The 25,538-nt window shown below is 38.2% G+C and overlaps 1 protein-coding gene across 1 annotated transcript in view; it reads left to right on the top strand.

The window, feature by feature from the left end:
* The window catches only part of SIM1 (SIM bHLH transcription factor 1), a 72,841-nt gene extending 47,747 nt beyond the window's left edge, over positions 1-25,094 (top strand). The window contains exons 11-12 of the mRNA XM_072738036.1: positions 16,831-17,233; positions 19,299-25,094. Coding sequence (XP_072594137.1) covers positions 16,831-17,233; positions 19,299-20,029 — 1,134 coding nt within the window. The 3' untranslated portion in view covers positions 20,030-25,094. The remainder of the gene's footprint in view (positions 1-16,830; positions 17,234-19,298) is intronic.
* The last annotated feature ends 444 nt before the right edge of the window (positions 25,095-25,538 follow it).

Raw genomic sequence — 25,538 nt, 5'->3', positions numbered from 1 at the left:
ACCAAAAACTTGAGATTAGTCTCCCTCTCCTACAGAAATATCAGGAGATTAATAGAGTAGTCCTTTATGATCTTTTAAAGCCACCTTCATAAATGAAACTCTGAGTATTATTTTAAAAGAAATTCTGCTCAGTAAGATGAGACCTCTGTTATGGATTTATTCTTTGGTTTTTACTAACTCTTATATGTAGTTAAATAACTATTAGGTACACTAAAATACTCAAGGTGGGTCTTTAAGGAGCCATATGCATGGTCTTGTTGGGGAGACAAGGCAACATTTTAGAGAGGAATTGTAAGGTGTGGTCAGTTGTGGGACCTCAAAGCCATAGCTTCTGCCTTTTTATTCTCTTGGCACATGGTTGAGGCAAGAGCACAGTGGTGTCCAAGATTAATGGATGGCTGAGCCCATGAAGGTGATAGGGTAGGTAGAGAAAGAAATAAGGCAGTGATGAGATACATTAAGTTCTGGAGATATAGTCTTTGCCCCAGAGGGCTTCAGATTCACTGGGGGAGATAAAAATATAACAAGATATATATATATATATATTTTAAGAAGCAAAACAGATGAATACAGGGGAAGAGAAGGAAAAATAAAATAAGATGAAATAGAGAGGGCGATAAACCATAAGAGATGCTGAACTCTAGCAAACAAACAGAGTTTCTAGAGGGAGATGGGTGGGAGTATGGGGTAACTGGGTGATGGGCATTAAGGAGGGCAAGTGATGGAATGAGCACTGGGTGTTATACACAACTGATAAATCACTAAATTCTACTCCTGAAATTAATAATACAGTCTATGTTAACTACACTGAATTTAAGTAAAGAATTTTACATTGAAAATTTAAAAAATATTATTAAAAATGTAAAAAGATAATTTTTTTAAATTTTTTATTATTTATGATAGTCACAGAGAGAGAGAGAGAGGCAGAGACACAGGCAGAGGGAGAAGCAGGCTCCACGCACTGGGAGCCCGATGTGGGATTCGATCCCGGGTCTCCAGGATCGCGCCCTGGGCCAAAGGCAGGCGCTAAACCGCTGCGCCACCCAGGGATCCCCTAAAAAGATAATTTAAATGCAGTGTAGCATATATGTGATAAAAGCATGTGGTGGTAGCTGTGGTAGTGTGTGCAGTGGGTGGGGTTGGTAAGCCCTTCCAGCAATGGACGAGAGAGAACTAATGGCTTTGAGGCCTAGAGACCTTATGTGTCATGGGGAGTTATCAGCAGGTGCAAACTTATCCCTGTTTGCAAGGTCAGCAGTGGGGCCATGGGATGCCAGTCAATAAAGATCTTGAGCTCATGGCTGCTTCCTCAAGGACCGGACCCATGCTTGATCTCCCAACTGTGCTCTTTTAGCTTCTCACCCATTTACCCTTCTCCCATTACCTGTGTCCTAGAAGTTCTCTCACTCTAGAAGATTACAATGGTATCTTCATTTTCCCTCCTACTTTGGGACATTTTCCTTTACAGTCTTCCCTGCTTCTCCAGATTGACCTGAAGAGACCATCAATCATGTCAGTGCTTGGAGACCTGCCATGGTTCTGGCTGTGACTCAAGGTCACCCATAATTGGGTCCTAAATTACCAGAGCCCCGTGATGCAGCCAGATCACTCTGCTCACTATTTGTTGAATCCCTTGTCCTTCCCTGCCTCCATACTTGTGTATGTCCATTTATTTCTGCCTGCATTGGCCCTGTTTTTCAAAATTCTACCTATCTTCCAAGGCCTAGATTGAATGCTACATCTTTCATGAAATCTAACTGGATTACATTTCTCCTTTGGTTCTCTATTTAGAATCATCTACCTTCTATATATGTTGTGTCTCCTCTCTTGGATTATAATCTCCTTGAAAGTAGTAACCATGTCTATCTCTGCATCAACCTCACCCCAGCATCTAGTATGATATCTTCCACATATTTACTCACTAAATGTTAATGGAATGAATGAATGGATGATTACATTAAAAAGTGTGAGAATACTTTGTTGGTTGCCCATAGAGATATAAAAACTCCAAGGAGGGTAAACATTCTGGTACTAAGGAATTTATAACCTATGTAAAAAGGCAGAAGATACACATGCAAAACAGCCTGGGGAGGGTTTCATAGGTGCAAAATCCTGCAGCACAGATCAGATATCTAGGTGCTGAGGAGGATTTAGATGTGGAAGAGTAAATTAGATGAGTTGCAGGAGTAAAACTTTGAATGAGCATTCTTCTGGCTCTCACTCTAGGGACGGAGAACCAGCCACCTATCAAGTGGGCTTTCTGTTCTCCATGTCCCCACCTCATCTTTGATGCAACAATGGAGAGATGTGACAACTGATGTGTGTGTGTGTGTGTGTGTGTGTGCGTGTGTGTGTTGAATACAAAATAATTGCACTGACATCTGAGAGTCTGTGCATGAAATGCCATTTGACATGTCTTCCATCTCAGAGACCTGTCTTTGTTTCCAGATTCATCCCTAGTTCAAGGGCTCACCTCCCCATGCTCAGTAGATACTTTCCAGATCACTCTCTTATTCTTCTTTTAATAATTCATATGCACTTTTTGTATTATACCTTTAGTAATATTATGCTCTATGTGGGATAGATTTCTTCTATAAGAAAGGGTAAATTCTCTTAAAACACTGGTTTTTTTGTTTGTTTGCTGGTTTGGTTTGGTTTTTGATCTTCTGAACATAAGGGGCCTTGTGAGGGTCATGTTTCATGATATTTCTTGATCCTTAGCTCTTCTTCTACTGTATTCCTACTGTCTTTTTCTGGTTCCAGCCTCTCTGGAATAGGACATCACATTTAGACTACTTCATGTGTGTCATTATTTTTTTCAGTCTCTGATCATTCCTGCCAGAGTAAATCATTTTCAGCATATACTTGCCTCATTACCCTCTGCCCCTGGCTTTCCTCAAAAACCTACATAGGCACCTGGGTGACTTAGTTGGTTAAGCATCTGCCTTCAGCTCAGATCATGATCCTGGAGTCCCTGGGTGGAGCCCCACATCAGGCTCCCTGTTCAGCAGGCAGTCTGCTTCTTCGGCTTCCTCTGTCCCTCCCCACTGCTTGCACTCTCTCTTGCACATGAGCTCTCTCTCAAATAAATAAAAAAATCTTTTTAAAAACTCTACAGAGGCTCCTTGTTGGTTATAGTATGAGATCCAATCTCCAAATGTGATCCAGGTTACATGTCCGCCCCTGCCTGTTTTACCCCCATCTGCTCCAATAGCCCCTACAACAGCTCTCCACTCTAGCTAGAGTCCACTTGTCTGCAGAGCTTCTTAAATCCCCACCTACCCACAAAAGCACAACTGCAGACTACCTCTCATCTCCACAGATTCCTGGTTATAAGGCATAATTCATGTTACACATCTGCGTCAAAACATAAGATGGTGTGAATCTAGGGAAGAGTTAGTGTCAAAAAAAAAATTGGCATGCCCGGGTGGCTCAGTCAGTTAAGTGTCTACCTTAAACTCAGGTCATGATTCCAGGGTCTTGGGATTGGAGCCCTGAGTCAGGCTCCCTGATCAGCGGGAAGTCTGCTTCTCCCTTTCCCTCTCCCCATGATTGTGCTCTCTCTGTCAAGTAAATAAATAAATTCTTTAAAAAAAAAAAAAGGCAGCAAGTAAAACAGTGCTGCTAAATCAAGTGGAAAGCCTTTGCTTTAGGCTTAATGGAAATGATAGCTGGAATTTGCAATTCTGCTCCTCAGCTGAACAGAGAAGAGGGGAATGGCTGCATCTACCATCAAAATGTATCCAGGGGAATTTATTTTAACAAAAACTATAAATAAAAATATGTTAAAACTAAATAGTGAAATTAAAGACAGCAATGCCTTATTTGACAGTTTATGGTGGGATCTGACCCACCCATAATGGGAGCCTTCTAGAGTTAAGAAAGTTAGATTTGGATATCTTTAAGAAATCTAGGTTTAACTCTTCCTTCTTTCACAATTGTTAGGAAATCTGTTAGCATATTATTCTACATTGAATTGCCCTGATTTTCTGGAAGGTCAAGGTTCCGATTTATATTGTGTAATAGTTTGTGCTATTTTAATTTTTCTCATTATTTTAATGTGTTTGGCTTAGCAGAAGAAAAAATAGAACCATTTTTCCTTTTACAGATACCACACTGAAAACTGCTTAACTTGGTAGAGGGTCTTTGAGCTTCAATTTCTTTTCATACAATTGCAAATCTGATAGATCATCTCTTCCAGCGGGCAGAAAGCAGGTACTCTAGCTGCCAGTCTGTTGGCCCACTTCTAGGACACTGTCGAGAGTAGCCTGGGAAGCCAGACCTTTGTCCAGACCCAGAATAAACCAGTAGAAGACCCAACAATGCTGCAAGAAGAGGTTGGAACAGGTGGCACCACCTATTCCCATCTAATTCATGTCCATCTAATCTGCCACTTCCATGTGAAAAATCAGGGGGTGAATTGGAGCATTGGTGAAAGAATGGAAGTGGTTCTGGCTCATGCCTGAAGCCTATCTTGGGAGAACATCACCATTAAAACTAATATTACTGGTCCTAGAAACCCAGGATTTACCCAGTGGGCTAGAGCTATTTCTGTATTATCTATGCAAGTTGGGATATTCTTGATCATTTGCAGCTGCATATGCCATGACATAAAAGGCTTAATTAAATGCTTCTTGAAATATGTTTATTACCTGTTTAAAATCTTCAGTGTAATGAAAATGCCTGCAAGCCTTTAGGACTTTACCTTTGGATTTACAAAAGGATGTGGATTGTGGATTTGGTGGTTTGGGAACAGCTCTCTCCATATGGAGCCCTATAGGACTATATGATTCCTTATAGAATTACATTGTAGGAAATCTGGCCTCAGGTCCGGAGTGCTGGTTGCCTTCCAGCTGCACATCACCCTGACAGCTAATGAGATGTCAACTATGGTTACTTTTCTGTGAGAAAAATGAGTGAACCAGATCCCAGGAACATTTCTGTAACTGTGGGGGGTGGATTAAGAGAAGGCCTATGACGTTCCAAACCGTCCTTGAGGCACATTGAAAAACTTCCCATGTTTCTACTTCATGAAATATATCAGGGAACTCACAGGTGTGAAAGATTCCTCACCAGAATATTCTTTGAGCTAAAAATAACTAAAATGTGGATTAAATTTAAAAGCAATGTTACAATAAATTATAGTTATAAGTGGAGCAAATCACAAAAATAATGAGAGAAAATCCTGTGAACATATTTTTAAACAGAGAAACTGACAATACCATTTTCCAAATGAAGGAAGAAATGGCCAAAGTATTTAAAATTGCTAAATTTGAGTCTGAATTTTGAGTCTGTATTTGCTTTCTAGTTATTTATGGTATAAATGGAAATCTTTATTGCTCAGTTCTAGTAAAACCATCCTTGACTCTGGGATGTGACTCACCTGATTCTTTTTTCTTTTAAAATGTGTTCTCTAATTTTTCTTGAGGACGTTTATTTTAGAGCTTAATGTTTTTTTTAAAGATTTATTTATTCATGAGAATAAATAAATAAATAATTTATGAGAGACAGAGAGAGAGAGAGAGAGAGAGAGAGAGAGAGGCAGAGACACAGGCAGAAGGAGAAGCAGGCTCCATGCAGGGAGCCTGATGTGGGATTTGATCCTGGGTCTCCAGGATCAGGCCCTGGGCTGAAGGGGTCGCTTAAACCGCTGAACCACCCGGGCTGCCCTAGAGCTTAACTTTAAATTAAACTGGATTTCATAAAAAAATTCATAAGGATTTTCTTTTCCAGTGCTAAATATTTTGCTGCTGTGTGCCAGTTAATGTTATACTTAGTTTTTCTTAATGTGTAGTCTATACAGAATAATTCTTGCTGTTGATTAATAAGATGGTAACTTAGAAATAAGTGGAGCAAGAAATTTCTACCTACCACTAGTAGGAGTGCAGGAATGTAGAAAATAATGTCTACTTGATATCCTCTTTGCAGTTTCAGTTAGTTATGACTTCTAGGTAGTACAATTTTTCAAGTTAGAAACGGCCTCTATTATTTCACTGCTGTTCTGTTACATTATCACAGGCACGTGTTTTCACTCAGCTTCTCAGATTAGCAAAATAACCTGCATAATTGTTGTTTTAAAATGCATTTGATTTTGATGTTAGTTTTTCTCTTACCCTTCTGTTTATCCTTGAGAAAACCCCTGGCAATCTCCAATTTGTGTTAAGCCAAAGCCGTTCTTTATGGTAAACACAACTCCTGTTTGAGGGAAGCATCCCCAGCAGTGGGGGTTATTTTAATGGACATGCTGTATTACTTTAATCTAACCCTTTTACCATCTGTTCTTCCCATAACAGTGAATGAAAAAAAAGAACATATTTTATGTTTCAGGGTTACATTAGTAAAAAGTAAGATAAAAGTGATTTAAAAGCATGCATATGTTCTCAGTACAATGCAGTCTGCATCTGTGATGTTTTTTCTCATGGTTCAGACACAAATCAAGAGGAAAGCTGCTCATGCCTGATAGAGTGAAAGTTTTTCATGGAAAACAGGACTTTACCATAAGAGGGTCTCTCTATATATTTTACAGCTAGATAAAAACCTCAATGAGTTGCCAGAATAAAAATAGATAACTGTAACATCTATTGTTGGAACATCTGGCATTTTTCCTTGAGTTGGATGGTTGCTGGCACATCCGGATGAATGCAGAGCACCTGCCTGGAAGGAACCTCATGACTGGTATTGAAGGAAGACTATCTGTGGGTGGGATTGTGGTGGAAAAACATTTCTGTGATGAGAGGACATCGCCCAAGGATCTGTAGCATAGTGTTTAGAGAAAGTCTCCTTTGTGAAGACACGCCTGGGGACCCGGCACCATTACTGTGTAGAGGGTGGGACACTGTTGTCTCAGTATCTAAATACACCATGTCTCTAGAAGAGTCTGGAGAATGGGAAGGAGCAAGGGCTCTCTAGAATTGAATCCCTCCTCTTAAATGTCACAATCATGTGGCCTTGGGCAATTTTTTTGTTTTTTGAGCTTCATTTGCTGCATCTGTAAAGGGATTAATAATACTTTTAAGATGCTAGCCTTTAATAAGATAATGTCCGTGGGATCTCAGCAGTGACTAGCACATAGCAAGTATTTGGTAATGGTAGCTATTGTTGTTATGGATATTAGTTAGCATATGCCAACCATACAGTCCATTGCCTCCTGATCAGTCATAAACTCCTGTTTACCTTCCCAAGCAACTACAGTGTTAAGAGAGAGAAGTGCCTCCCTTCTTTGAACTCCTAAACTATATTGCTTTTCTCCCTAATCAGGACCTATGCCGTTTTCTAACTTGTATTAAAGTTATGTTCTGTGCACTGTTTATGTTCTGGTCACTAGTGTGAAGGTGGGGCTGCATTTCTCATATCACCAGGCATACTACTCTGCAAATAGTAGGCACTCAATAAATATTAGAATGTATCACAGGATGAATTATTGCAGAGTTCCCATTGGATGCATATTAAGTGCCAGCTGATGGCTTAGACCTTTAACCAGATGAGGTATCAGTCTGTTCTGGAAGGGAAGATCCTTTTGTGAACTGAATCCCAAGAAGGGGAGCTGGGAGGTATGGATGTCATTTGACATCCATTTCTGGCAGTCATCCAAGCTCTTTGCCTGCCAGCTTTAGCCCACCTTTGGTGGGTGGCATTTAGTTTTATATCTCATGAGAACAAGGGCATCTTTCATATGACTTATTTTTTAGTTTGCCAATATAAATGTCTGTTTTGAAAATTAAATTTTAAATAAGAAATAGGGATAAGTTAAGGTGCGGAGTATTCAGAATGACAAAACATTTTCTAAGAAAGAAAAACAGAGGTTTCAGCAAAATTAACCCAAAATTAATTTTCAGTGAACTTTCTTTGATTAACCTAATTAAATAAAATAGGGAATTATGGGTGGCTCTGGTGGCTCAGTGGTTTAGCACTGCCTTCAGCCCAGGGCATGATCCTGGAGACCCGGGATCAAGTCCCATGTCGGGCTCCCTGCTTGGAGGCTGCTTCTCCGTCTGCCTGTGTCTCTGCCTCTCTCTCTCTGTGTCTCTCATGCATAAATAAATAAAATCTTTAAACAAAAATAAAATAGGGAATTAAATCATTCAGTTATTAGCCTTATACATAGGAAAAAGTGCCCTTACCTTTTCAAAGACTGGCAGATATTCTATAGCTCCTAAAACATTATTTTGTTTTACTAGAAAATAGTATGGATGCCAAAAATTGTTAGAGAAATCGTCTACAGGGCTTGCATGTATTCCAGTCCATCATGATTCCCATTATCTCTCCACCCTTAAAACACATCTTTGAGCTTTGAACCAAAGCTTAAGCAATAAGAACCAATGGTACCAAAGTTCATTTCAGCTTTGAAAATTAGAATATTTGGAAGGAATACTAGTATTTGGAAGGAATACACCTACTAGTATTTAGGTGATTGGCCAGTGGCCTGATTTCTTTATCCTCTAACATATATGTTTTTTTTTTAATCTTTTACATACCTGTTGAGTGGACTGAAAAATATGTCCTCTAGATAATATAGTCTATGGAAAAAACAGTTTTTACAAGATGGTGGTAGGATAACCATTCTTGTTTACCCAAGTGAAAGTTATTAATTAAGGGCATTTTCATAATACATATGTATCTGGAACATGTTTGCATTTTTAAGAGTGCTTTGCTATGTGTTGTTTATTTGCTCCTCATTCCAATCCCACAATGTAGATAGTCTGTTCCTATTCTGGAGATGGGAAAACCAAGACCCAATGAAAGTGGTCTTTTGTACATGTCATGCAGTAGTACATAGGTTTACTACTGCATAGCCACATGATACAGACTAGGGTCTTCCATATCTGAGTCCAATGTCGTTTCTAGTGGAATCCCTAGTTGATAACTTAAAATTACATTTTTATGCACAAAATATTAATCACCACTAATGAAAAACAAAAATATCTATATAATTAAGTTACAGCTTTTTGGGGCAAGTTTCCATTTCTTCAGAAAAAAAAAATTTCATTTAATAGCTTTGTCTCTATTCTAAAAATAAGATAATCAGTGTACTATATGGGATTTTTAAGTTTTAAAATGTTTTGAAATGATTTTATACATAAAGAAATGCTGCAAGGATAGGAAATTATTCCCACATATGAAACCTAGGTTCACCAGTAGTTAACATTTTGCTATATTTGCTTTATCATTTTGATTCTCTCTTTTCCTCTCCATTTTCCTCATTATTTATTTTTTTCTGAATCATTTCATAGTAGGTTCCATATATTATGCCTCTTTACCTAAGCCTTAATACTTCAAGGTATATTGCTTGGTCTAATGATTCTTTAGAAGTGGGAAATTGCAGTTAAAAAAAATTTTTTTTAAAGATTTATTTATTTTAGAGAGAGTGCAGGGAGGGGTGGAGGGAGAGAGAATTCTCAAGCAGACTCCACACTGAGTGAGGAGCCCCACACAGGGCTCAATACAAGGACCCTGAGATCATGACCTGAGCCAGAATCAAGAGTTAGTCACTCAAATAACTGAGCCACCCAGGCGCCCTGGAAATTGCAATTTTTGTTAAGAATTGCCAAATTGCCCTCCTCGGTAGGGGAACAATTGTATCCACTTGCATTCCCACCAGCAATATGTGGGAGCAGCTGCTTCCCCACACTCTGCCAGTGTACAGTCAAGATTCCGAAGTTTTGCTAGTCTGACAGATAAGAAATAGTATCTCAGTGCTGTTTTAATTTGCATTTATTTTATTAAGAGGTTAACTATTTTTTCACATGTTTAGGAGTTTTTGCTTTTTTTGTGAATAATCAGTTTATATCTTTTGGTTATTTTTCATTTTGCTTTCTTTTGGTTTCTTTTCTCTTTCTAGCTTTTGAATTGAGAATTGAACTTACTTTTATTCTCTCATTGTTATTAAGTTAGGTGTTTAAAGCTTTGTATCCTCTAAGTCCAGACATAATATCTTCACTATCTTTTCCCCAGAAAAATCTATAGTTTATGTTTGTATTTTCCCATTTTCCCCAAGAGTTGTTTAATGGTTTGGTAGTGGGGGGATTTGGGTGAAAGAGCTTTATAAAAAATTGTTTTGAATTTCTATTTTTTATAGTCAAAAATTGTTTTGATTTCTATTTTTTATTCATCATTGTCAAAGTGTTATTTATAATATTTGCACTTTGTGAAATTACCTGAGGCTCCCTTTGTGACGTACTATTTGGTCAATTTTGATGATTAATCATATACACGAAGGTTTATTCTGTATTATCTGTGTGTAAAGTTTGATTGATAGCCCTAAAATTTAACTGATTTTTTTTTTTGTCTTCTGTGGTCTTTTAAAAAAGAACTACTTTACTTGTCTTATACTGAAAGAGTGGTTTCTTAGTTTCCTATTTCTCCTTGCATCTCCTGTAGTTTTTCTGTATGTAGGTGATATTGAGGTGTTATTTGATGCATAGGCAGATAGACATAAGAAAAGAATGATCTGAAGCAAGAAAGTGGTGTGATTAGATATGCGTCAGAAAGATCTGTGAGGTGGCCAGGTTCTGAGAATACCCAATGATAGGCCAGTTTGGGGGTTCCTGGGATTCATTTGTTTTTCCTCTTACAGAAAGTAGAGTGGTAGTTTCCAGAGGCTAGAAGGGGTGGGGGGAGAGAATAGGGAGTTATTGATTGATGGCTATAGAGTTTCAGTTTTGCAGGACAGAGTTCTGGAGATGGATGGTGCTGATGGTTGCACAGGAGTGAGAGCATGCTCACTGTCACTGAAATGTAGGCTTAAAAATGGGTTACATTGGAAATTTTATGTGCATTTTACAAGAGTTAAAAATAACTTAAAAAAGAAAGAGCACAATAACAAAGAGGACCACAGGGCTGCCTGGGAGGCTCAGTCCATTAAGCGTCCAACTCTTGGTTTCAGCTCAGGTCATGATCTCAGCATCCTGAGATCAAGCCCCTGAGCTCAGCTCCAAATCTGCCTAAGATTCTCTCTTTCTCCCTCTCCTTCTGCCCCTCCTATTCGTGCTTCTTCTCTTTCTCAAATAAGTAAATAAATCTTTTAAAAAAAGAGGACCAGAAAGTGGAAAAAAGTACTGTTCTAGACATTTATGTATAGGTTTTTATATGACTATAATTTTCATTTGTCTGGAAAAATGTCCAGGATTGCATATGGTAGTTGTATGTTTAAGGTTTTTGTTCTTGTTGTTGTTGTTAAACTGTCAGACCGTTTTCCAGAGCAGCTGTATCATTTAACATTCCCACCAGCAATTTTTGGGTGATCCAGTTTTGCTGCATCTTTGTCAGCATTTGTTGTTTTCACTATTTTTAATTTTAGTCCAGTCTAATAGGTAGTGATATTTAATTATGGTTTTAATTTGCATCCCTTAATTGCTAATGATGTTGAACAACTTTTCATGTGATTGTCATATGTATATCTATTTGATGAAATGTCTCTTCGTGTCTTTTGCCTATTTTTTTTTGAATTATTGAGTTTTGGGAATTCTTTATATATTCTAGATTCTGGTCCTTTTCTGGGATGCATAGTTTTGAAATGTTTTCTTCTAGTCCACAGCTTGTCTTTTCATCCTTTTAACAGGATTTTTTTACCAAGCAAAAGTTTTCAATTTTGATCAAGTCCAATTTATCAAAACTTTTTAATGCATTATATTTTTGGTACCAAGTCTGAAAAGTCTTTGCCTAGCCCCAGATTTTAAATATTTTCTCTTTTTTGTCATTTTCTAAAAGTTTTACAATTTTATATTTATATTTTGTCTTTTATATATTTCTATTTTATATATGTCTGTGATTCATTTGAGTTAATTTTTTTTTTTACAACACACATTTTCTTTATTCATAAATGAATCAGACTCTAACAGAGTCTATCTTGGCTTCCTTGGCTTCCGTCTCCCTTCTCTTAATACCTTCCTTGAGCTTCCTGGGATCACCCCAAATACACTTCTGTTCACATACCTGGGTGGAAGTCTATGGTCTCCTTTCTCTTCACATCCCAGAGCTCCTTCTCTTGTTCCAAAAAGATGACCAGATCTGGCTTCCATACAACAAGACCCAAGAAGAGGAGGTGTCCGTAGTTCTCTAACATCACATCCCTCTACAGTTCCCGTTGAGTGTGGTTCAGGCATCCCCACTCCTCCTGAGAGAATTCTATGGCCACATCCCTGAATGTCAGCAGTCCCTGAGAACTGGCCATTTCTTCTTCTTTCACTTTGTCCTCTAGATTTCTTTCTCAGAAGAGATTCATGGAGAAATCACCTGAGTTAATTTTTATATAAGTTATGAGACATGGGTTGAAGTTCATTTTATTTTTGCCTGTAGATGTCCAATTATTCTGGCAACCATTTGTTGAGAAGTCTGTCTTTCCTTCACTGAATTGCTTTTGCTCCTTTGTAAAAAATCATCTGGGCATATTTATATGGGTTTCTTTATGGGTTCTGTATTCTGTTTTATTGATCTATAAATATATTTTTCTACTTATACCACACAGTTATGATTATTCTAGGTATATGGTAAGTGTTGAAGTTGGGCAGACAGATTCTCTCTCTCACTTTATTCTCATTTTTCAAATTGTTATAACAATTCTAGTTCCTTTGCCTTCTACATAAACACTTTGCATATCTTTAACCTTTCTATCTTCTTTCAACCACTTTGACCTTTTAATTTTCTGTATCCAATTTTTGTTTCCTTACATGTTTTCCAGCTCATCCTCAATTTCCCTCCTTAAGTTTTCATTCAAATCTGTAACCCTTTTCACAACTTGTAGCTAATTCTTCATTTATTCAATTTCTTTGAATTTGGTCAGTTTCCCCTGCATTTTTTTCCCCATTTTGTTGTTGTTGGGTGGGGTTTGGGGGTCCATTTCTTAGTTTTAAAATTTCTGATTCTGAGTGTGTGCACTCAAGTGTGTCGTGTCTGCTCGTCAAAGGTACTTATTTCAGTTTCGTATATTGTCTTACAACTTTCCTTTGTGACATAGATGGTTATTTGATGAGAATTTCTAACAGCTGAGATGATTGTATTTCCATTTCATGGTTTTTTTTTCCCCCCTACAGGAGTTTTATAGTGAATTTAGTTTTTTTTCCCTACTCAACACTTCAAGGTTGGGTTATTATTTTAAGAGCACCATGTCTTGTCAATTTTGTGAAATACAGTTGTGTACATGGATGATGATGATGGTACAGAGGCAGTAGAAAGAAGGAATTCCTGTCTTTTGTTTTTCTTTCCTGTCTTCTGGATCCTTAATTTCCCCCTTTTCCTCCTTTCTTTTCACTGCTATCTCTTTTATGGACCCAACCCATTCTCAATTTACATTCGTCTCTTATGAAAATGACACTTGTCCCAGGCTGCTACCTTAGATTTTGCTTGATTTTGAGCCCTTTTCCTGGGGCTAGTACCATGAACTACCATACTGACTTCTGTTCTCATTTTGGCACTTATTTGTGGTGTAGTTTTTCTTTCTGTGGACAATTTTGTCTGTTTTGCCTGTGTCCTAAACTTCTCTCTCTCTCCTTTCTCTCTCTCTCTCTCTCTCTCAAACTTCTCTTTCTCTCCTCTCTGTCTCTGTCTCTCTCTCAGAGTCTCTTACATCTGCCCTTACCCTACTCTCTGGACCCAAAGGTTCATAGTGGTTGTTGTTTGACTTTTTATTTTTATTTTTTATAAACTGAAGTTTAGCATACTCTCGGCTTCCAAGTAATGCCGATAGTATGGGTTATGGGTGATTCAATTTGTACTCTGTTCTGTGGCTAGGATATGTGAAGAGGTACGGATTCAAATGGCTGCCATTATCCTGCCAGAAGCCTCTAGAATATAATAATTTATTGACCAAAAGGCATCATGCAGTTCCTATAAAACTTGTGCCATAAGGGGACACTTGGGGGTAAAATTTACATAATAGTAAAATAAAACTTACATAACAACTTTCTTTTTATAACCATGACAATAAAAATTCTTGGACTTGGATTATAGTTCTAAATAATTTATCTCTTTTAAATAAGTGAAATAGAAAGGCAGGCATAGGAATCTCATGTTTCAACACTAGAAAGGATATCAAATAATGATTGTATCATATATTATTTTAAAGGTGAAAGACAAGTTAAGAGAGCACCTAATCTAATCCAATGTATCATTATACGGGTGAGGCTAAGAAAAGTAAAGTAATTTGTCTAAGTTTACCCTAAGAGTTACAAGCAGGGATGCACCTAGAACCAGGTTCTCTTGGCTCCCTATCCCTATTTCCTCTTCTGTCACATGGTCCCCATTGTGGTTTGGCCTTTGGTAAGTTAAGTGTCATCATGAGCCTTCTCCTTTTGGGACAAAAGAAATTAAATCAGTTGACCAAGATTGACTGTGTAGTAGGCAGCAAAGGTAGGTTTGAGGAAGGCCAGAAGCCTTCCTATGCAACTTTCACTGATTGTGTGGCACATTATGCCCACCTTCCTTTCTGCTCTCTTTTTCCTTAAGAGCTGATGAACATCTGAAATTTTTCAGATCAATTCATGGGTCTGTAGTATTCTCAACAGAGTTTACATCTCATATTCATTTTTAAAGGGGTGACTGTGGCTCAGAGGGTTGATGGTACACACAGGTGCAAGTTTAGGCCTTGAAAAACAAGGTTTGCACCTAGGCTTTTCCTCTGTACCTCTAAAGCCGTGTCAGATCTTCTTGGTCTAACTCAACCACCCAACTTCCGCCTGCTTCAAAGGCAGTGTACTTGCTGTCATCGCTTCCTGACTGTTGACAAGAGGCTTATCCATCAAATTCTTCTTTGGGTGCTCTTGAAATGTGTACCTCATGTATGTCAGGGTTGCTTTGTGTTGAATTTTCTTTGTGAGCGAAGGACATAATGTTCTCTGCTGCGCCAATAGCACTTTCCCATATACACTCAGGGAAAGCCTTTTCCCCTCTCAACAAGGCTCAAAAGTCTTGACTAGAGTGCTTCAGAAATAGGCCTGGTTTATACTTTTATCAAAACAAGCAGAGTCTGGGCAATTCCTAGCTTGGAAGAGCACCAGTGGTCTAAAATTTTCCTAGGCAAGTGCACAAATGGTGTTACCAAAGGGCAAATGTAGAGCACTCTGATTCTCCCTTGATTAGGAGAAGGGGTGCCCATGCTTACTTGGCGAAAGTGAAGGTGACATCATACAAAGTGAGAGGCTGGTGTTCATGGGGTGAAAGGGCTGATAGCATGTGGAGGTGTGATGTAGGGGACGTGGCCCTCGGTATGCCTCATTGTGCTCATCTTACAGTTCTGCAGGGCAAGAAGTTACATTTACTATTTTTTTCTTGATGGAATATACTGATAGTCCCTATATACATTCACAAAATAATTAAAGTGATAATTAGATATGGTAACAGAAAGATCTCGAAATTTGTGTAGAACTCTTTCCTGAACATGCTATGTTATTAGCATACTTTGGAGTTCCCCCAGAGGAACCTCTGTATCTCATCTCTCTGGTTCCAAGAGCCCCCAGGCAGAGCTGCCTGCATTTCTCCTGGGCCTCCCACAGCACCACACATCCATCCCCTTTTCTCCTGGGGTAAGAAAGAAAATGTAATGGACTCATATTTTGATTCCAGAGACTGTATTTTGGTACCTGAAGCTTTTCTGGAAATGTCTCTGACACTGGATCGATCCTTTTTTCTCTCCTCTCTTCCTTGACAATGATTTCTCTCATGTGTAAAATCATGGTTGGAGCGTAGGCTTTGAGACCAGATAGACTGTGAGGTGGCCATTCCATCTTATTAAAACTCTCAGTGATGCGCTTTCCCCATCTGTAAAATGGACATATGTTACTGTCTGGGTGGCTATGAGGATTCAATGGTATAATATGTGTACAATTCTTAGCAACTGTCAGACATACTGTAAGTTCTCAATAAATGGCATTTATTATTAGCAAGGTGGGTAATCTCTGTATGGTACCTAGACTTGTGTTTGGCCTAGTTAACCAAAAACCAGTCGAAATTATATTACTAATTTGAGTGGCTCGTGAGGAACTTCGAACTGAGCATACCTCCTAGGGAGGTCTGCCAAAACCTTTTACATTTTCTTTCAACACCAGATCAAATAACTCTGGCAACAGGTGAGTAGCGTGATTCCAGCAAGGCACAGGGATTGCCTGCAGCTGTTTTGTCCTATGATCCTATGCATACCTGAAGCCTTACTTTAGGAAGCCAGGAACATATCCTAGTGAATAGGTTCAGCCAACACGGGCAAGTCTTTTGAAAAGTTATATTGTGATTGAATTAGCTAAGCCTTTGTTAACTATCCTATCAGGTAGCCAGCCTGGCCCTCAGAGAGTTAACAGTCCAGTGTGAAGAGTGAAGGTGCAGCCCTTCGGGCCTTAAGCCTTATTTTTGTTTTGTCTTTTTTTTAAATAAGAAAAAAAATCTGAACAGCAAATTGAAATAAAACATAGGATCCATTCTTGGACCCTCCCTTTGGCAATACCATGTGGGTGGTGATGGAGGACTTGGGTTTGAATCTTGACTCTGCCACCGGCTAACCTGTGGCCTTGAGCAAATAATTTTCTCTCTTGGGTCTTATGTCTCTATTCATGCAATGGGTTACTAAAGAACTAGGTGAGGTCACTCACGTGAAACACTTCCCACAGTGCCTGGTATTTAGTTCCTTCATTATTTTTACCTCCTTTCAGCAGCTAATAGGATTTTCTTTTGAGGCACCATGACTGATTAAGTGATTCCAAGTCAGGGGTGCCCAGCGTGGTGCTAGAGATTGTAGAGTTTATTTTGTTGCCTTAAGCCCAATAGGACCTTCGTAGTTCTTAGCGGAATAAAAAGGCTATATATATTTTTTTTTTTTGAAATGTACTTTTTTCACTCTCTTGGTTTCAGTATTCGGGATTTCACACGGAAAGATCTGAATCTGATCACGACAGCCAGTGGGGTGGAAGTCCCCTGACCGACACAGCCTCTCCACAGCTCCTGGACCCCTCGGAGAGGCCGGGCTCTCAGCATGATGCATCATGCGCCTACAGACAGTTCTCTGATCGCAGCTCCCTCTGCTACGGCTTTGCACTGGACCATTCCAGGCTGGTGGAGGAGAGGCATTTCCACACCCAGGCCTGCGAGGGAGGCCGGTGTGAGGCAGGCAGGTACTTCCTGGGAACGCCACAGTCCGGGAGGGAGCCCTGGTGGGGCTCTCGGGCAGCCTTGCCCCTGACCAAGTCTTCCCCAGAAAGCAGAGAAGCCTATGAAAACAGCATGCCTCACATCGCTTCAGTCCACAGGATCCACGGTAAGGGCAGCTGAAATGACTTCTGAGCTGGTGGCATTGGGCCCCTGGGCAAGTTTCTCATATTCTAGGTTTGACACAGAAGGGACTGACCTAGTGGTTTTCTCCTTTGAATTTACAAATCAGAAACTCAACACCAGTCGGATTTTATAAACCAAACCCACTCTTTTTAAGTGTATTGATTTTGCTTAATGGTTGCCAAATGCATTTATATTTTAGAGGTGAGTAAAAATTATTCCTTTTGCAAACATCATAAAAAGTATAGAAATTAAAGTCAACTGTGGAGTAAGTCTCTTGAACTTGTAAGATGTATGTGTTTAAAGGTCTTATGTATTATTTTCTTCTGTAGTCTGGTGCTTCAAAAGTGGACCTCTGTAGTTTTGGGGCTCATTTAGCAATGCTTCTCAATGAGGGCCCCACTGACCTGTTGGGGAGGCCAGGCTTTGCCTTATGGCCTGTCACTCACTTCACAGGTGTTTTAACCCTCCTGGCCCTCTGAGCATTCAATACTGGTCACCAGCCCCTTCCAGCGTTATTAGGACAACCCACAATGTCTTCTGTGAGTAAAAGATGGGGTGATGTCTAGAACTCATGGAAACTTTACCCTGGGATTGTTATGCAGTCTTACGACCACATAGAAATGGGCACTGCGGCTGAAGCCGTTAGTGTCAGTAACGCCCTTCTTTGTTCATTTCAAAGCCAAGTGGTGAAGGAGAGCCCATTCTGTCCATTCTAAGCTTGGGGCCAGGCAGCTCTCTGACCCCCTCCCTATTGCATTAAAAGTCAATGACATAAAGATTGATCTAATGGGGTGATATTTCTCTTCTTGCTGGGTCTTGAGGATGGAAAATGTGCTGGACAATGCTGTACTCACCCATAGGCTTCCTGTCAAATACCACCCAGGCACTGACTGCCTTCCACGAAGGATTTTAATTTGTTTCTGTTTTTGCTTTTTATTTTTCTGCCTTTGTTTCAAGTTTCTCTAGTATGGTAGGCTGGTAATGGAAACCCAGGGCAAAGGGCAATTGCTTGCCAAAGAATGGAGTGAAGCGAAAATCCTGGCTTAACCTACAAGGGCTGGAAGAAAATAATAGAAATAAAATAAGAAGAAAAAGGAAAAGGAAAGCAATGAATAGTGTGATCCAGGGCTTCTCTTCTGCATTAAGCAGTTTACAGCTTTCATATGTCCCTTCCTGCTTTTCTTTTCCCTTTTTATACGGACTTCACACTGCTTTAAGAATAATGCAGTTTATGGAGTATATTTCAGATGCATTGTTCCTCTGCATTAGGTCTCTCTCCTTGGTTCAGAACAGATTGTTATTAACATTTTAAATATTTATTTATTCTTTACCTTACTTCAGAAATAATCTAAGATACCAAAGTTATCATGTGAGCATATGTGAAACTGAGATTTATATCTCTGGATTTGAGGAGACAATATTTATATTTTTGATTGGAATAAGATAAATACATATATATGTATATTTATATGTATATATAAATGTATGTATATGTATATTTAACCCTCAGATAGTTTTAAAACTAACATTAGAGCTTTATTGTAACTCTCTTTATGATACATTTAATAATTTTAACATTTTAGATGATTTATTTGGAATTGGGAAAGTAGTCCAGTCTTTATTATTGTCTTCCTCAAACCCAGTGGAAAGCATTTTCTAAGCATCAGTTTAACATGCCATTTCTCTAGGAAATATCATAAACCAGATGCTATGCATTTTTCTTTTATTATTTACATTCAGACAGGGCCAATGATATGCATACATGGAGAGGTATAAACACACTGCAATTTTGCTAACTGGCATCCACAACCCATGAACCTTCTAAAAAGCTTGTGGTAAATTTCATCCGCACCTAAAAGTCACTGAGAACCATGACTGCCAGCACGATATATTGATGCCTTGTCATGTGATCCTGTGTCTGTTTCAAAAATTTGTGCCCATATTGAAAATCAAAAATAAAAGTTTTTTTTAAGAGGAAAAAGAAATACACTGACATTTTGGGGGATGAATTTTGAGACCACTTACTTTTTACTTTTTCTGATTTCTAGGGCGAGGTCACTGGGATGAAGATAGTGTGGTCAGTTCTCCAGACCCTGGGTCTGCCAGCGAATCAGGTGACCGGTATCGCCCTGAGCAGTATCAAAGTAGCCCACACGAACCTAGCAAAATTGAAACTCTGATAAGAGCCACCCAGCAAATGATTAAAGAAGAAGAGAACAGACTGCAGCTAAGGAAAGCCCCCCCGGACCAACTGGCTTCCATTAATGGAGCTGGGAAAAAACACTCCCTCTGTTTTGCAAACTACCAACAGCCCCCACCAGCAGGCGAAGTCTGTCACGGCTCTGCTCTTGCCAACACTTCACCATGTGACCACATCCAGCAGAGAGAGGGAAAGATGCTGAGCCCCCACGAAAATGACTATGACAACAGTCCCACTGCACTGTCTCGAATAAGTAGCCCCAATTCGGATCGCATTTCAAAATCCAGTTTGATCCTAGCTAAAGACTATCTACATGCGGATATGTCTCCACATCAGACAGCAGGAGACCATCCTGCCGTCTCTCCAAACTGCTTTGGTTCTCACCGGCAGTATTTTGATAAGCATGCGTACACATTAACTGGATATGCCCTGGAGCACTTATATGACAGTGAAACCATTAGAAACTATTCCTTGGGCTGTAATGGCTCACACTTTGATGTAACGTCCCATCTAAGGATGCAGCCAGACCCGGCACAAGGACACAAGGGAACATCTGTTATAATAACCAATGGAAGCTGATGTTTTTCTAAAATATTTTGTTCTTTAAGGATCTCTGAAACATATTTATAGTTTAATGCCCCATTACCAGCATTTACTATGCCACAGATGGTTAGAGAGGATGATTTAAGTTACTGGATATTTGACATGTGTTCCTGCAAAATCAAAGAGCACTAGCATTCAGGGTTACACACAGATAATGGAGCTAAAGTGAATACATAAATTGCCCCTTTAATTATATGGGAACCAGAATAGATAAATTTTGAATTGGAAAGTACTCTTGTAGATTAAGTGAGCATATATACCACATGAAAGGACTGGTGGAAGACAGCATTGCATTGTGATGACCCAGTAAACCTCATACACACAGACCACTATCCACAAACTGCTGTGTAAACTTTATATGCAGAAATGTAGACTATATACGTTAAATACAGCCCAAATGGGTAAGTTTTCTTAACCCTAGCACATTAAGCTTATTAAAGAAATTTCCATTCCTAAAATAGCTAAGAAAGAGAGAGATACATCTTGTACTGGTTTCTTCGTTGTGGTTTCAACCAGCCAGCTCATTTGGTTCAGGCATAAATTAGGGAAATGGTTCTGGATATGGTACAAGAATGAGTTTCCACCTGGTATCCATTATAAGCAATCAGGAAGTGGTGATTTTTCACCTTACTTCTGAGTTAGACAAGGAACAGGATCACACTGACATAGCAGGAAGGGTTTTCTAAGTAAAATCACCGAGATGTTGGGACACACATCAAAAACCTGGTGTGCCCGATTGGAAATAGTTTAGTAAAGACGGAAAGGCCAGAGACAAAGAGAAATGAAGTGACAGCTCAACACAATTTAAGGCTCAGAATATGTAATCAATGTATTTGGGGTTTATAAAACCAACCAAATAAAACACTCAAACAGCTTCACCAAGAAAAGAGGCTGGTAAGTGCAAAAAAGAACTAAGGCAAGCCAGTGGAGCTCTACCTGGCAGCAGTATAAGTGAAGACATTTCAAAGCACAGATGTGCAAATGTGACAACATGTGGAAAGCCGCAGGAGAGAGCCTAGGATAAAAGCGTGGGCTGATAGACAAGTGGTTGAAAGGGCAAGAGTGTGCTTCCATTGAAGGAGGATGCAAAGCGCTCATTTTCCTTATGGTCTGTGAACGCTGAAAACAACAAATTTGGTCTTAAGTTCATGTGATACAGTAGAAAAACCAGCAGACTAGAGTGCAGGACCTCTGGGTTCCTGTTCTGACCCCTAATTTATTTTGGGAATTTCGATGTATCACTGAGCATGCATGGGTCCTAGTTTCTTTCTTTGTATGGCCGTTCTGACGTGCCATGATTCTGTGGATCATCAGTGTGACAAAACTACACTGGTCAACCGGTTACCTCTCTGCTGTCGGCTGTCAAGGTGGATCATTCTGACTTTTCTGCACTCTTACAGAGGTCTAGGTGCTTTGTAACTGCAGCAGGTGCATGGGCTCTTGTAGGCATGCGTAGTTATAGTCAACTTTCTGGTTGAGCCCAAATGTAGATGGTAGAAACCGGTGAGGGAGTAAAACAATAAGTAAGATTTATTCAATGTACTATTCTCTAGTAATCAAAGCAAAATGACATGAGTGATTAGAGAAGTTTCATAGACAGTATTTCTTAGGCGTCCCATGCCTGAAACTCTTGCCATCAGCAAGGAGGGGAATGTATTAGAAGAAATGGACTGATAATTTTGAAGACAGAACATGACACTGACCACTCAGGGATTAGTATTCTATGTCCATCATTTAACACAATTGTTTGGCAGTTTATAGATAGGTGACAATCTGAATGATGATAATCTGAGAGATGAATACTGGGTTGTTTGTACATGAGAAAATAGGCTACGTGAAATTAAATACATATTTCTTGGTTATGACACAGTGACATTTGTGTCATAAATGGAAAAGGTGCAAGTGAGAAAGCGGTTATCATATATACTTTCAAAAAAGTTCAATGAACAATAAAAACTACATTTTAAAACAGAAGCAAAAATGTTCCGTGATTTTGAGAAAAATATTCATGAAAAACCCCTGGGTTTTTGAACAATTTGAAACACAAAGTAAGGTTTTAGGGATGCTAAAGTTTTGGGGGGAATCCTGTGGATGGATAAGTGGTTCAAAGACACAAATATCTGAAGAATATGGTGTATTTTGGGAAAGGACATCTATGCAGGTGGGTTTTACTGATGGATATACATTCTCCCAAAAATGTCAGGGACAGATGCTATAAAATAAATAGAATCTTAAGAATCAAGGAAAAGGAACTGATACGATAGAAAAGAATGTCATTAAAGAGATTTCAGTGAAATTTTAAAATGGCAGATAGTTAATTGATGATAAATAAATTATGAACTCTACAAATAGGGGTAATGAGAAAGAATTAAATTCTTTAAAATGGTATGACCAATATTTTTAAGTGAAGACAGAAGTAATTATGCTACATCCTAATTAAAAATTTTGGTAGGAAAAAAATTTTTTTGGTAGGCTAACCCAGCTTTAAATACAAACCACTTATTTAATTTACACGTCAATAATTTTATAGTGGCAGATTTATTACATGACATGTGATGTCTTATAGGCCCACAGTATTTATAAGCTTACAATTTTTGCATTGTGGCATGATTATTACAAAGTGATCCCAAAATAAGATGAGACAGTTTATGACAAACTACCTTTTTAATATATACAAAAATGTGTTAGAATGTCTTTATAATCTACATTATCTTGTTCTGTCCAGGAACATATTTCCTCATAACGAAGATGTCATCTTTCTATGTCTTTGTAAAATATGAGCGATAAAAATATGTATGTTCCCAATAACTTTAAGTCTGCTTTAGTTTTAATTCTTGATTTTCATCACTTTGCCAAATGTTGAGAATCATGATACTAGATTGAAATAGAGTGAAGTATGATTTTTATATCACCTTGGGGCTTCATAAAAATGTGCTATATCCAACTACTAGTATAATATGTAGCAATTGATTAGATGATACAAATTCATGCTTTCTAATAGGAATTTCTTTATCTACCTGTCATACCTACTTTAAAAATTTGGATGACCAAAGGAATAAAATAATATTTCCCCAATGTTCTTTGAGAAAATTCTATTAAAATTATTGAGAACATACAGATTTGATGTGTTATTTTTGGAGGCATAATATTAATGTCATAATTACTACAGGTTAGACATTTAGGTGTCCTTCAGTTTCACAAATCTTTTGATATACTATGCTGAGTATAAGGGGCTAGCTTTTCTTAACTGTAATTGCCTGATCTAGGATAATATGATACAGTGCTGATGTGACATTCACAATGAGACAGGATGCAATAGGTAATTTGCTTTCAGTGTTTATACAGAAAACCCACTTATTCTCTCTTGATTATATTTTATAGGGCTAGAATATTTCCATCGGGTACTACTCTTAATTCTCTCTACACCCTGCTGCCACATGCTGCCTTTGGGCAGAGAATCCCACTTAAAATAAGCTTTAATGGGATCTTCCAGAAAAGGATAATATGCTCCATTTTCTTTTCTTTTTTAAATGGAGGATAAGGATCTATTCAATAAAAGGTCATTTGGAAAATATGCATAGTTATTTTAAAATAAAAAGAAAGGCTTTTTACCCCCAAGACCTAGACCAAATAAGTTTGATAGAAGACACTATAGCTAAAGAGACATTCTGAATACAGATATATTATTTTATAGCTCTCTCTCTCTCTCTTTCAAGAGCAGGACATTCCTAAGATACTCAGTGCAATTCTATTAGTACTAGTAGTATTTGGAAGTGACAGAGTGAATGCTGATATTTGGAAAACTGAAGATTTGGTTATTTTGGGGTTACTTACCTTGCCCAGTGGAATAGCTTACACTTTAATATACTTTCTTTGATTTAAAAGAAATTTTTAATGCCCAGATTTGGTTCCCCAGTCCACTCAAACCATACAACATAGATATACATTCTATTTTCTGAATGACTTAAAGAATGTAAATCCTATGGCTCTCCAAATAAGTGATTCAACTTTCATGTAAATGTCAGTTTTTGTGAATAGGAATTTGACTCTAAAACAGCAAAATCTACTGGTTAGTTCTTACTGGGACATGCGTGGAGGATAAGACATTGTTCTAAACTTTGAATGACAGAACGACTATTGACTCATGCAGAGGGTATCTTACATAGAAAATGATGTTCTTGGGGGAAATTACCATGTGGTGCTCATTTCTTGTGCACAAGAGTTGTACGGGTAGCACTTAACTCAAAAAGTGATATTGTGCTCATATTCTAATAGGGGTTTGTTCAGAGTTCCTTCTCTAGGACTGTGTGCAGAAAGGCTGTGTGTGTGTGTGTGTGTGTGTGCGCGTGCACATACACACACACAGATGTAAAGCAAGTAACAAGACTCTGTTCTGCTGTGCTCCTTAAAAACTGATGGTTCACACAAGAATTCCTAATAATTTTGAACCAAACACAATTTTATTTATTGCAATTTTGTTGCATGGGACTTTGCTTTCATACACCTATATAGTGGAGAGTTTGTCCTAATTTGCTGATCTGGAACACATTTAATCACAGTTGGATTTACACCAACAACCCTGGTGTGTTTACATTTCAAAAGAAATGAAATTGGCGTGGAAAAATTTTTAGAAGTACTGTAACTTTTTTCCGTTTTTTTTTCCAAAGGGAAATATTTCGAAAAGTGAAACTTATAAGTAGGCACTTCAAAAAAGATAAAATATTTTATGTTTGTTTTTTGACTGACATGCTATAAAAAGGATTATATTTGTGAAAGAAGATACTCATTGCCAATATTTCAAATACCATCTTGCAATGTATAGTTTTTAGTGACATCGTAGTATAAATCTGTAATTTGAACTTTTACTTTGGAATGTAAAGTAGAAAATATTAGCTATGTCAATGATATCTTGCAAAGTGTTCCCATTTATAATTATTTATATTGTAAATAGCTTTCTGAAGTAAATTTGAAGTTAATGTGCATAAAATGTATTTATTATGTGAGGAATTTTTTTGGTTTAAAATATAGTTACCAATATGCAGTTTGAGTCTGAATTATTCATTGAATGAAAAGTCTATAGGACAAAACAGATTGTCCACTCGAAGACTAGGACTGTAAAGAAGTAAGAACACCTTTAGCTCTAAATTCTGTTGGAATAGGTAACACACACACACACACACACACACACTACGAGACCTAGCAATAGAAGCTTACACAAATACATAGTAACTATTTAGTAATGGGCCTGATTTTTCAATAGATACTATAAAATGGTTTCTCAGCTTAAAACATTTTAGGATGTTCAGTGGTTTCTCAATTTAGAACATCCCCTTTTTGCTAAAATAAACAAGAAATTTAAAAGTATGGATTACATCTTTAATGTCAAGGGAAAAGAAAGCCTATGAGATTTTTTTTTTTAGTTTGCTGTCATTCAAAAACCCATCTTGAATAATTTAGATTTTGGAATCCAAAGTGGTTTTTAAAT

Source organism: Vulpes vulpes, chromosome 1 (genome assembly GCF_048418805.1).
Source record: "Vulpes vulpes isolate BD-2025 chromosome 1, VulVul3, whole genome shotgun sequence".
NCBI lineage: Eukaryota > Metazoa > Chordata > Mammalia > Carnivora > Canidae > Vulpes > Vulpes vulpes.
The sequence above is the reverse complement of the archived record's forward strand: the minus strand, read 5'-3'. Positions and strand labels throughout refer to the sequence as shown.